Source organism: Anolis carolinensis, chromosome 2, assembly GCF_035594765.1.
Source record: "Anolis carolinensis isolate JA03-04 chromosome 2, rAnoCar3.1.pri, whole genome shotgun sequence".
Classification (NCBI taxonomy): Eukaryota; Metazoa; Chordata; class Lepidosauria; order Squamata; family Dactyloidae; genus Anolis; species Anolis carolinensis.
The window spans coordinates 211188424-211202064 of record NC_085842.1 but is presented as its reverse complement, the minus strand read 5'-3'; the positions used below and the strand labels follow the sequence as shown (position 1 = coordinate 211202064).

The following is a 13641-nucleotide window of genomic DNA, read 5'->3' as shown; positions in this document are numbered from 1 at the left end:
AAGCTTGTTTGATGGGAACGAGAAAGCGGGCCTTATCTCTCGGTGGCTGACCCTCAACTCTGGAACTCCCTTCTTCCTAGGGAAACCAGAAAGGCTAAAACTTTTTTATTCAGACAGGCTTTTAAAGAAGAAGGTTTTTAAGACCATGTCAGGGGCCACTGTGGTTGTACAGTATATGTTTTTATGGATTTAATCGGAATTGTTTTTAATACTGATGACGTTCAATGCTGTTTTAATATTTGTATATTATAAGTTGTATGCTGATGTTTTTATGTTAAGCTGCTTTGAGTCCCCTTTGGGAGAGATAAAGCAGGGTATAAATAAATATAATAATAATATTTTTGTTGGTGGTTAAGATTGTCTAGAGGAGAGCTTCTTAAACTTCTACTTGTAACCCCTTTCTGCTCAAGAACTTTTTACGTCACCCCAAATATACCGTAGATACATAAGAGATATTAAAAATCAGACATTTACAGATAACAAATCCGCATTTTCAAGGCTTGTTAAACAGACTGATTTGCCTTTTTAATTACAGCTGAAGCATAGTGTTCACTGTAATCACTGCACAAAGGATTGGTGTTAATGTCTAAAACAGTCACTTGGTGATGTTCAGAAAACTTTTGTTGCCAAATGTTTTGTGACCCCAACATTGAGTTAAGGGGACTTCATTTTGGTCTGGACCCACAGTTTAAGAAGCAGAAGGGGATCTCAATGCAGGCAGATGCTGTTCTTCTGCTTGGCCATATGGACCAGGGACAAAGAACAGTAAAAGGCAGGTAATACAATTACAGGTTGCAAAATTAGCAACAGGAAAATAATTTACCTTGAAATCCAGGCTGCCTATGTCCTTTGTGAGCCTAATTGAGCCTTATTTGGCAGAGAACATTGAAATTTTTGAAGAAACACCTATACTGTTACATATTGAAAAAGTGCTACATAGGTAAAACTTGTCCATTGCAGTCCAAATGAAGGAGTTCTATTCTTTCCATTAACCCCCTTTATTAAAGCCACTAGGTCTACCATCTCTGCCACTAGGTCTACCATCTCTGCCACTAGGTCTACCATCTCTGCCACTAGGTCTACCTTCACTGCCACTAGGTCTACCTTCTCTGCCACTAGGCCTACCATCTCTGCCACTAGGTCTACCTTCTCTGCCACTAGGTCTACCATCTCTGGTAGACCTAGTGGCACAGAAGGTAGACCTAGTGGCAGAGATGGTAGACCTAGTGGCAGAGAAGATAGACCTAGTGGCAGAGATGGTAGACTTATGTTGCAGCAAAAAATTGATGTAGCCATGAGGAAAAAGTTGGTTTTTAGCCCTGTTGTGGGATGTTTTGTTTTTCAACATATATTCCGCAATTTTTCATCCCATGTTATAACAGCTGTGGATGTTTGATGCTCAACAAATATCCATTTTAACTATGGTACTGAGCACAAGTTTATGGCTCCATTTGGTTTTAATTCTTTTAAGTAGTGCTAAAATGCTTTTCAGACTATATTTAAGAAATGAAAGATGGCAATAGTGCTATAATAGCATAATGCTGTATTTTTACCCTGCCAAAATATCATTTAAAATAAATGAATAATTATATCAATTTGGTTTGACAATTTTATATCTGCCTGTTGCTAAAAAAAATCCCCAATTACTAAACAATATCGCCCCAACACATTTTAGTATAAGTAAACACTCTCATAAGGAAAGAACAAACAGGGCCATAAATGTTCTCTACTACAAGACATACAATGATGTTCTGAGCTGTAGTAAGATGACTTCCCCTTTGTCTCACTTCCCACATGAAAACACACCCTTTAAAAAAGAAAAGTAACATGAAATATTAGGATCAGTCTGAGGAATCTCTTTCATTTAATGTCTGTAAATAATTACTTCTCAGGATTGGAAGGAATGAGTTGTGACTATCCCAGACTACAAGCCTGCAATGGAAACAATCCAGTGTCTATATCATTCTAGAACAGAGTCTCTGGGTGGATCTACGCTGTTGAATTAATGCATTCGACACCACTTCAACTGCCATGGCTCAATCCTATGGAGCCATGGGAGTTATAATTTTACAAGGTTTTTAACCTCTGGTAAAAGTGCTGGTCCCTCATTCAACTATAACTCATGATTTCATAGCATTGAGCCATGGGAGTTAAAGTGGCATTGAATTGCATTAATTCTAGTGTACATGCACCCTGTGTGTGTGTGTGTGTGTGTGTGTGTGTGTGTACTAGAAGATTGTCTTTCTGCAATAACACGTATTAATGCAAATGTCATTATTTACAAAGGCTTGCATATTATTTAACTTCCAAAGAATTCAGAGAGTTTATCCTCAGAGCAATCCTTAGATTTATTGCGATATCGCAATATTGGCCTTAAATAGCAGGAGGATGTGCAGAAACCAACTGGTGAAGCATTTCATAGCACTGAGGGCTAATGGGGACCTCTGCTCCCCTTTCTCTTGTGGCAGTAAGAATCTTAAAATTCTTAAATTATTATTAATAAGTGCTTTAAAATGCCATTGCTTCATAGGGGAAATCTATGGCGTGTAGAAGGAGGATTATCTTCTTCCCTGACCGTGTCCTATATGTTACTGTTTTTTGTTCTGTGTCCTCAAGTTGTTTTGAAGTTATGGTGAACCTATGATGGGTTTTTTCCAAGCAACATTTTTACATAGGGCATTTGCCACTGCCTACCCTGAAGTTGAGAGAGTGCGACCTATCCAGGGCCACTCAGTTGCTTTTTATAAGCTGCCAGCAATTTGAATCCAGATTCTTAGACCATAACTCACAACAGTACACCACAGTGGCTCTCATGTACCTTGATCCCCTCCTGTGTACAATCTTTTCCAAATTAGGTATTCCAGAAGCCTTTGTTTGTATTAACAGAGGCTTTAAAGAAGCTTAACTTTTGCATGGTTAGTGTGATAGTCCTAATGAAAGAAGAAGGAAGCATTCTCAAACCATATCCATTTCTGTCCCTCACTAGTCTTGCAGTAATAAGAATCTTTTTTTAAAAGTGGCAGCGAAAGAAGGAAGGATCTGGGTGAAGAACATGGGTGAAGCCGGCAGAGAGAAACTAGGATAGGAAGAGACAGCATGGGGAAGGTTGGGGGGGGGGATGTGATTGAGTGTGTAGCTATGGCCTCTCCCCTGTTTGGATCGGGTCCCATCCAAGGCTGGTGTGCTCCTCACTGGAAGGTTTCCCATGAGAGGGAACATTGTCCTCCGGCTATAAAGGTTTCTCACGCTTGGCAAAGAGGGATAAGCAGACCACACCAACCAATGCCTGCAGATCAGGCCATGGATGAGACAGGAACATACTTTTGTTTCATTTCCCTTTAAACATGGCAACCTTACTCTGAGGTGGGCTATGATGACAGCTGAGGTCTTATTTACTTTTTCTGTCTTATATCTTTCAGACAAAAACTTCAGTGCACAGTGAACATTGTGATGCTGCCAGGTGTGTGTGGCACAGATGTCATTCAAGGACTTGTAGTCGCTGTAATATTTCTGGCCATTAGAAAAAGATTAAAGCCTTTCATTTGTGTTGGGAGTTGGATAATTTCAAATTATTTCAAATTATTCCATTAGATAATTATCCAATCAGAGATTTGGATAATTCCACTGACCTTGCTGGCATCTGGTGGTAGCTGCCCAAAAATATTATTTCCCTAAATTTGTGGAGATTACACATGAGAGGTGGTTCATAGTCCTGCATGCTTCCTCTCCTGTTTAGTTGTGGTTATTGTAAACTCTGCAGTGATTTTTAAATTTATGAGCAGTAGTGTTGTAGAATCAGCACATACCGGATTGAAGTACTGGGACTTTTTGTTTGGAATCAGAATTGGAAGAGACCCCAAGGGCCACCCAATCCAACCACCTGCCATGGAAGAACACACAATTAAAACAGTCCTGATGGATATCCATCCAGTCCCTGCTTTAAAAAAAAGAAGCCTTTCACCACATTCTAAAGCCTATATTCCACTCTCAAGCATCTCTTACCTGCAGGAAGTTCTTCCTAATATTCAGGTGAGATCTCTTTTCTTGTAGTTTAAATCCATTTCTCTGTGTCCTAGTCTTTGAAGCAGCAGAGAGCAAGCTTGGTCCATCTTCAAATATGACATCCTTTCAAAAATGTAAACATTGCTATCATGTCTCCTCTCAACATCTCCTCAAAGCTGAACATTGATTATGTTATCTGCCACCCCAGTCAGACTTCCCCTATTCCAGTGGTTCTCAGCCTGTGGGGCCCCAGATGTTTTTGGCCTACAACTCCCAGAAATCCCAGCCAGCTTACCAGCTGTTAGGATTTCTGGGGGTTGACATCCAAAAACATCTGGGGATCCCAGGTTGAGAACCACTGCTCTATTCTATCTGAACCTAACTGCAATACTTGTAGCAGAGGTAACAATGAAAGTTTCTGACTATGATCTATTGTTATGAACATCCCTGCTCTGCTATCCAGTATTACAAGGTAATAAACATATAACTTCCTGCATTAACTCCCCTTGGAGGTCCAACTCATGAGCATCTGTCAGTGGAAGTAGTGAATCTGCTCCAGACTATAGTGTAAACTTTAAATGAGCCATTCAAGGGATCTATCCCCCAAAATGCCTTCATCGTTTTGGGTTGGACTTTCAAAGTTAAAATTAAACCATGAAGCAGATGTACTACCTGTCTCACTGCCTCTGCTTTCAGTTTGACCATTACCCAGATGGCTATGACACTTAACCAACAGGCATGCTTTGGCCATGTCTCTCTCATTGTATAAAGGAAATACTGCAAAAGGATGCTGAGAAGGAGAGCAGGTAGGAGTTCACACTCCTGGGTCTTATCATTTCATGGTCTTGCAGTGCCCTGGGAACACGGTCCTTGTGGGCAGCTTCCCAGTCTAAGTACAGCAGCAGCAATATCAGAAAACTGGCATCACCTTTTACCTAGATCCCAGCTCCTGGAGACGCTCTCTAGATAAGATAACACCCATCCAGGTGTGTTTTGGTAAGAGTTTTTGGAATTAAAGGTGACAAGGCAGAAAACAACAGGCAGAAGAAAGGGAGAGGTGTTCTTTAACCTTGCAAAGGAAATTTTCAAGAGTCCAGAAATACTCCTTATCTACTGCTTTTACCATCTGCCACCTTCCAAAAGCACAGCATAGAGAAAGATTTAGTCCTCCATAGGTTTTATTTATTTATTTCCAATATTTATATCCCACCCTTCTCACCCGAAGGGACTCAGGGCGGCTTACAACAACTTGAACCACAACTTCTCTCATTCCTTACAGTTGGCAGTACTGAGTTGGGGCTGACAGGGATTGTAGGCCAATACAGCCAGAGGGCAAAATGTATCCCACCTCCTTGAGCTTGAAGCAGAAACCAAGAAATTCTGGCTCACCAGCTCACTTTCCCCAAGCCTGTTGGGCCCTATGCTCCTGCCAGATCTGGGCCAAAAACCAACCTGTCCCTGGCAGGTGTTCTGCACTTTCTGTGGGAATATGACTGTGAGCAAAGGATGCGGTTAAAGATCAAGACACCAACCAGACATCTCTCTTCCCATTTTTTGCTGCCACACCCAGCCTCCAGATTTCTTTCCCAGGTGTAGGTGGCAAGGTTAACCCTTGAGTTTCTTCATTCTAGGGTCCCCTTAGTACCAGAATGGGAGTTGTTAGGTTTTCTAAAACTAGAAAAGGTCCAGTTAGTACTGATACTAGCCTTCCTCCCATTGCAAATAGCAGGTGGGGTGAGGCTTCATTGAGAAGAAAGGGAGAATTTAACCCTTCATCAGTTATTTGAGTGTATAGAAAATCATGATAAAAATCCAACAGTGTGTTGGGTGTAACCCTTAGTTTGTTTCAGAACAAGACTGTGGCTTTGCCATTATGTTTTTCCCTGGCACTTTATCCCTTTGAATTTTTATTTGTCATGTAAGGGCCAGCATGGTATAGTGGTTTGAGCAATGGACCATGATCTTGGAGACACCATGCCTCCATGAAACCAGCTGTGTGAGATTGGGCAAATTACACTCTCTCAGCCACAGAGGAAGGCAATGGAAAACAGTTTGAGTGAATCTTGCCAGGAAAACCATGTGATAGGGACACAGTAGACTTTCAAAATTGGCAAAAAAAAAAAAAATGAGACAACAACATTAAAAGCAACCCTGCACAAAAATGTGCTCATTTCATTACCGAAAAGTGGAGAGCAGTAAGAAAAGAGCAAGACCACATTCAAGATGCATAAAGTCAATTAGAGAAGCCATAGAGGCCCCAGTTCTGCAAGATGGTAGGGTGAATTGGAGGTCTCTCGTTCATAAGGCCTCGAGACATTGAAGTCAACTTGATGGCAATTACCATCAAAAATGAATGTAGAAAATCTCAATGTTATAAGGTGACATTTCTTGCAAAACAGTATGCTAATGGAGACATTAACAAATGGGTGAAAAGATAATGCACACTTCCATTCAAATTTTAAAAATGAAAACCATTAATGGGCGAAACAAATTAATGATACAAATTTATGGCTAAAAGAAAGAAAGCTGATCCAAACTGAGTTTGGCAGATTGTCACCTCTGCCTCACGTACAAGAACAAATGAGGATGTGTGGAAATGCTAGACAGGGCAGCCTGCCAGTTTGTGCCTGAAGGTGTGGGTGGGAGGGGAGCTGGGTAACATCCTTCCTCACCCACCTTTTGTTGGGACAGACTCTCCCTCAGGCGTGGGGTTGGAATCACTATGTGTTCCTTGCTGTGCAGAAAATGAAATGAAAAGGGATAATGGGCTTCCTGGCAATACCCCCACCCCTGCCCTGCTACCCATCCACACCCAGTTTGCAGGTATTTGGAGTCCAAGAACCACCCTGTCCCAACCCTTCCGGCAGCCGCTGCAAATGTTACAGCACATGGTTTTCTGAATTTATCTTCTCCCATGTCTCCAGGTGTGCTTTTGATCCAGGTGCATTACTCTTGCTGCTGTTCCTTTTCCACTTGGTGATTTACCATAATCTCTTCCGGACAACACTACGCACAAACACACCTGAACAAACCAAGGACCATCTGCGCATCCAGGATGGAGCTTCAGAAGATGGGAGATGACATGGGCACTGAGAGGCTAAATGGGACCATACTTGATAGTGACAAAACGGCTGTCTTGGAGGACGGGTGAGTCTTTTGGGGTAATTGTGATGGAAAAGGAGGTGGAGGGAGGACCAGTAGGAGAAAAAGACCTGGTCCAATTGAAGTGGGTGGGACAACATGTTGCAAGCCAGGAATATATTTCAGGGTGTTACACAAAGAGGTGGGATTTGGGAGATGACTGAAATTGAGTCAAAGTTTCTGATGAACAATGAGGCTCACTGGGGGAAACCCAGTTCAGTCTAACTTTCTTAGCCTGACCTACTTCACAAGGTTGTTAGGAAGACAAAACAGGAATAAAGAGACTCTTGTTTGTCATCATAGGCTTATTGGAGGAAAGACAGGATATAAATGTTTAAAAAATAGATTAATCTTCAGGACTTCCTTTTATGAGATGAGTTTCCTTGATGGGAAAGAAAATAAATTGTTCCTTTTGTAATCAGCTGCTTGTTTACAACAACATTGTTTGAAGAGATAGCAAGCTTGTACACTTACTAGTAGTCACAAGTAACACATACAAAATCTTAAAAGCTTCTGCCTGCCAGCAAGAAACCACAAACTTTCACAACCAAATTTAAATTTACATGCTTATTATTATTATACTTACTGATACACTGTAAAATGCTTTCTTTCACCTCTGCCCAATAAGGCACAGCCCAATTAATGCTTGAAAAATGACATGGTACAGTAACAGGCACAACTGATTGGGAAGGGGGCAGCAAGGCATAGTGAGTTTTCTTAGAATTTCACATTACAAACTTTAATAGCATTACCCTTCAATAACAATATCACATGATGTTTACACTTTGCTAATTCTTACTTTGGGGGCATTTGGAGGGGTTTTTTAAAAGCCATTTTCTTTTTTGAGTGGACTTTCTCTTTAAAAGAAAAGTAACAAGCAGTGTAACAAATCAGGAAACATTGTCAAAAGCCATTATTTGGTTGGTTGGCTTGTTTTTTCTTAGACTACACTATTTTGCATAACTGAACACTATATTTGTATCAAACTTGCAAAGCCTCAAATTACTCGTACTTGATGGGATGTGAAAATTCGTGGCAGATGTTCTTTACAGCCGAGTTGAATGGAGTATTTTTATTTTCTTAATTAAGAACTGAAAGAGCACAGAAACTGGGGAACTGCAAGAAGCCCAGCTTCCCTTTCTGCCTTAAGATGTTAAAATAACTTCTGATGGCATTTCATGGCCATTAACAACATGTTTTGGGAGGTGACAGTCTCACTTTTGTTTTTAGCAATCCACCCTACTGATGGCAATGAACACTGAATCACCTTCAGTTGTGCAGTTTAGGAGATCAGACATAGACATTAACACCTATGGATATTTCGAAGTAAAATTCCAAAACTCCTGGCCTCAGACGTTTTGAATAAGGGATACTCAACCTGAAGCTAGAAGGGGAGGCTCCACTTTTAGATAAATTCTTGTTCGAGAATAAAATACTTGAATTGTAAGCACAGGTCACCTTTCCCATTGTACAAGTATAGCATTGTGATTCTACTTTAATTCCTATAGCATCATCTGCTTTTATGCATTTTACTTGACCATTTCCGCTTGGCTTTTTCACCACTGAAAGCGGTTAAACTTACTAGATTTTAACAGGGCTTAAAATGTTTTCTCTAATCCTGATTTGCTGGTCACTTAACAAACCAAAAAAGGGAAACTGATGATAAACTGTGGCTTGTTAGGGAGTAACAAGCTGCAAGTCTGAGTTTCAGATATAAATGGATTTTTTTTCATTGTTAATTAATCAATTCCCTTTGCTGGATAAAACTGAGTGGTGCTAATCATGCAGTGCACACAAGTTTGTGTTTACTAATGATAAGTCAGAGTTGCTGCAGCCATTCCTCTCTTTGTATTTACATTGAAAGCAGAGTTTCATAACTGTATTCACCACATCCGTGATTACTTTCAGAGCCATGTTGCAGGTGTTTCAAAAACATTGACGGAATATCCAGATTGCCAAATTATGCTGAAATATTTCAGGAAGATTTCTTTTGAAATTCCCCTTTGTGCCTGCCCCGTGGGTTTTGTTCTGTGCTTATTTACCCTTGGAGTTGAAGAGTTGTGGAGAAATACTTTGACATCACATAAACCAGTGGTTCTCAACCTGTGGGTCCCCAGGTGGCTGGGATTTCTGGGAGTTGTAGGCAAAAACACCCGGGACTCACAGGTTGAGAACCACTGACATAAACAGAAAGGCTCTGTTGTCTAGTCACTGGTTTACCATAGGTCCATGTCCTGTGCTATATATCCTCTTGTGCTACTGATGTGTTGTTGTGTGCTTTCCAGTCATTTCTGTCCTATGGTGACCCTAAGGCAAATCTATGCCCAGGGTTTTCCTGGAAAGATTTGTTCAGGGAAGAGGTTTGCCATTTACTTTCTCCAAGACTTGAGAGAGCGTGGCTTGCCCAAAGTCACTCAGTGGGGTTTATGGCTGGGCAGGGATTTGGACACTTGTCTCCAGAATCATAGTCCTGTGCTCTAATCATTACACCACACTAGCTCCTGGCATTTGTGCATACATATCTACAATTCTAGTTTCTATCTTTGTCTCCTCCAGAGCTGTAGTCCAGTGCTCAAATCATAATGCCACACTGGCTCCTGTAAATTTTGCATACATATCCACAACTCCAGTATCTTCCTTTGTCTCCTCTTCAGTTTTCTCCCTCTGTTTCTCTCAAATTTCAAATTCTGAGTTTGGAACAGAGCATCTGAATTGATAACAAAATGAATGCCTTTACTTGATGGAGCCACGTGGTTGTTTTCTGGGCGTGGGGATTTTTGTGGCTGATGCTGGATATGAACAGCCATATCATTAGGGCTTGGTCCAACGTGCTCATTCTGTATCTCCTTCCCTTTCAGCTACGAGGATGAGGAGCATGGTTTGCCCGAGCAAGAGGAGTTCCTGCCCCATATTGACAGCAAGAAACTGAGCCAGTTCACTGACGTAGGTGATTGGGGCCATGGCCAAATAACCCCATTTCACCCTGGGTAGAATACAAATCCTGACTCCCTGGCTTTGGAGACTAGAATGCAGGAGATCTGATTCTTTGGCCTCTAATGGATTTGTTTGACTTCTCTAACCTTTTCCCAACTATATATAGGATTTGTATTCTAGATTTTTATTGGCAGAGAGATCTGAAAGGGCCAACTGATACTGCAGCCTTTTCACCTTTGCCCTCTTTCGTCCACACTTCTGCCAGTGCTTTTGACTCTTTGCGGCTTAAGAGCTTAAGTACACAACCAACCTGGAAGATCACACAGAGTCCTTTTCCCTAACCATTTGTAGCACTATGATTCTACTTTAAATACCATGTGTTTGTTAGCAATGGCTACCAAACACAATTGTCTAGATAGAATGTGCCAACTTTCCTTCCCTTGTCTGGGATTCTTGTTTTTTATTGTGTTCAGAGATCATTCCTTTGTTTCTTTATTTACTTTTTAAACTTACTTTTGCCTGTTTCTCCATAAAAATGTTTTTTAATTACTGTGGATATGTGTATCTATTTACATTCATGCACTTTGGATTAATGAGTCTGGATGTACTTAATTCTGTGGTAACAGTTCAGTTTAGTACAGCAAATGCATATTTGTTATTTGCTTCTTTCACACAAGAAGCAAGACTGGAGCCTTTTCCCTATACCAACTGTAGGATTGCCAGGTTAAGATTATCTCCAGGGCCTAGGGTCTCAGAATCAAAACCTGAGACCTAGAGATAACTCCTTGTGATGCTACAAGGGGCAGCCCTTGGTGATGTCATTAAGCATATTATATATTTTTTACAGAGTATGCCATTCAAATGGGAAAGAAAACATTTAAGTGTAACAAATGAGGAAACACACAACTTTCAGTGTAGTGCTCTTGCCCTGTGGTTCCTCCTCTTTGGCCTGAGGCTCAGAGAAGGGCATTAGATCCTGAGATCTGCCTGCCCTAACCAGATGTCCATCAAAAATCCCATTTGAATCCCTCCATTCTTGTTCTGTTGCATTTGTAATTACGACAATAGAATAAAGTGTTGTGGCAAGTGCCTGTCAGACAATGGTTGTGATGTGGTTTGTGGCATACTACCATTTCCCCCTCCAACCATGCTTATGCATCTTCATGTTCTTTTAAAGACACCATCATTTCATTATTATTATTTTATTGTTGCTCTTTTGCTTCTTTATCATTTCCTATTGATGTTGTTACTATTACATTATTAAACATGAATAAGCTGTTAATGGGTGGTCTGAGGACTACAGTTCCCTAGACCACCCAGCATGCAAGGCCACCTCTTGCTGCAGAACAGAGTTGGGAACTTTTGGCTTTCCAGATGTTGTGGTCTACACTCATTTCATGCTCCAGCCCAGTATGTCAAGTGGTAAGCAATCGTGGTCTAAACCATCTGGAGGGTCAACATTATTCCATACCAGTTTAGAGGTTCAGCCACTTAATCCTATCACTATGCTGGCCTACGTCTGCCTATCTGTCACTTCAGTTTTATCCTGCCTTTCCCCCCAAAGTGGGACTGATGGTGACTTGAGAACATCCTCAATGGAGTAAATTTGCCAGCATACCTGTATTGTATATAGAACAACCCAGTGTACATTAAAATCCATGGTATATGCACTTGCCTGAGACTCATGCTGTACAATGTATTGTTTCAAAAATAAGAGAAGTAGAGAAAATCAAATTTTCTATCCAATCTCTCTTCAGATATGCTGCCCTTCCACACCTTATCTCTCAAAGTCCTTCCACTGGTTTAAGAATGCAACTATTACCTAACTAAGTCACTGTTAAACTGGTGGACTTGGCTGAAATGGACAAGCTAACAACTTTTATTAGAGACAAATGCTTAGTGTCTTTTTCAAAGGACTCTGAGGCCTGCCTGCCTGCCTGCTGTTCTTCTTCTTATTATTATTGCAAAAAATGAGAATAACTGGTCTCATATTCTCAGTCAAATGATGGGAAGATTTGTTATTTCAGCTGGTTTGACCTTCAGCTCCCTCAGTGATAAAAGGTTTTGGGAAATGTATTACAAACACTTGGAAGACCAGTTCTTCCACAGCTCCAGTTAAATCCTTGTGCTACTTATATTTATGTATTTTTTAAAATTTGCAGCTAGTTGCTTTCCAGGATCTTTTTATCTGCTAAAATTGTTCTCCATATACCCACCTATGATCCTGCCAACCTAAACATTGTCTCATTCTATTTTCTTTTGCTGTTGGTTCCCAGACATGTAATCATTTCTTTGTTTTCTTATTTATTTATTTATTTATTTATTTATTTATAGTATTAATGATATTAATTCCTGCATTGAAAGGATGACTATTAGTGTAGTAGTAGTAGCTATTGGTTTTATTGTACCTAGTTTTATAGTAAATCACTTTGATATAATAAAGTGAAATGTTCTTAAATAAAGGTTAGTGGTTATGTTCTGCCTAGAAAGAAAAAACCTCACACAAACAAAAATATCTAACTATTTCCTCTGACCTGGCTTCTGTGTCTTTTGTTCTGGCTTGCAGTTTGAGGGAAAGACTTCGTTTGGGATGTCAGTCTTTAACCTAAGCAACGCCATCATGGGGAGTGGGATCCTGGGCCTGGCTTATGCTATGAGGAACACAGGCGTCATCCTCTTTGTGTAAGTGATCCCCTCTCTCCATACCATACAATACCAGGAGCTAAACTAGGAAAATTACTTTAAAGAAGAATATCATGACATACTAAAGACAGGGAGGGAACGCTTCAGAACCAAGATGGCTGCAAGACTTGATATCCAGTCCTCTGGAGAGCTAACATTTTGGGTAACTGAATGTGAACTGTATCCCCTTGAGTCCCCTTTGGACATTTATGTTCTGTTTTGAAAGTAGAATCATAGAGTTGGAAGTAACCTTGTAGGCCATCCAATCCAACCCCCTGCCAAGAAGCAGGAAGATCGCATTCAAAGCACCCCCGATAGATGGCCATCCAACCTCTGCTTAAAAGCCTCCAAAGAAGGATCCTCCAACCACACTCTGGGGCAGAGAGTTCCACTGCTGAACAGCTCTCACAGTGAGGAAGTTCTTCCTGATGTTCAGGTGGAATCTCCTTTTGTGTAGTTTGATGCCATTGTTCCGCGTCCTAGTCACCAGGGCAGCAGAAAACAAAGTTGCTCCCTCCTCCCTATGACTTCCCCTCACATATTTATATATGACCCATCATGTCTCCTCTCAGCCTTCTCTTCTGCAGGCTAAACATCTCCAGTTCTTTAAGCCACTCCCACATAGGGCTTGTTCTCCAGACCCTTGATCATTTTAGTCATCCTCCTCTGGACACATTCCAGCTTGTCAACATTTATTTATTTATTTATTTATTTACAACATTTATACCCCGCCTTTCTCACCCGAGGGGACTCAGGGCGGCTTACAAAAATTGGCAAAATTTAATGCCCAACATCTCCCTTCAATTGCAGTGTGATTCCAGGTGTGGTCTGACCAAGGCAGAACAGAGGGGTAGCATGACGTCCCTGGATCTAGACACTATA

The 13641-nt window shown here is 40.9% G+C and overlaps 1 protein-coding gene across 5 annotated transcripts in view; it reads left to right on the top strand.

Annotated features, from left to right (window-relative positions):
- The window catches only part of slc38a5 (solute carrier family 38 member 5), a 54133-nt gene that overhangs the window by 16989 nt on the left and 23503 nt on the right, over window positions 1-13641 (top strand). Inside the window, exons 2-5 of one of the 5 annotated variants that reach the window (XM_062971652.1) lie at window positions 3420-3460; window positions 6927-7149; window positions 10002-10086; window positions 12644-12759. In XM_062971652.1, the coding sequence (XP_062827722.1) occupies window positions 7058-7149; window positions 10002-10086; window positions 12644-12759 (293 nt within the window). In that variant the 5' untranslated portion in view covers window positions 3420-3460; window positions 6927-7057. Of the gene's footprint in view, window positions 1-3116; window positions 4030-6926; window positions 7150-10001; window positions 10087-12643; window positions 12760-13641 lie in introns of those variants that run through there. The other 4 variants (XM_062971650.1, XM_062971651.1, XM_016990782.2 and 1 more) reach the window with 4 other exon arrangements.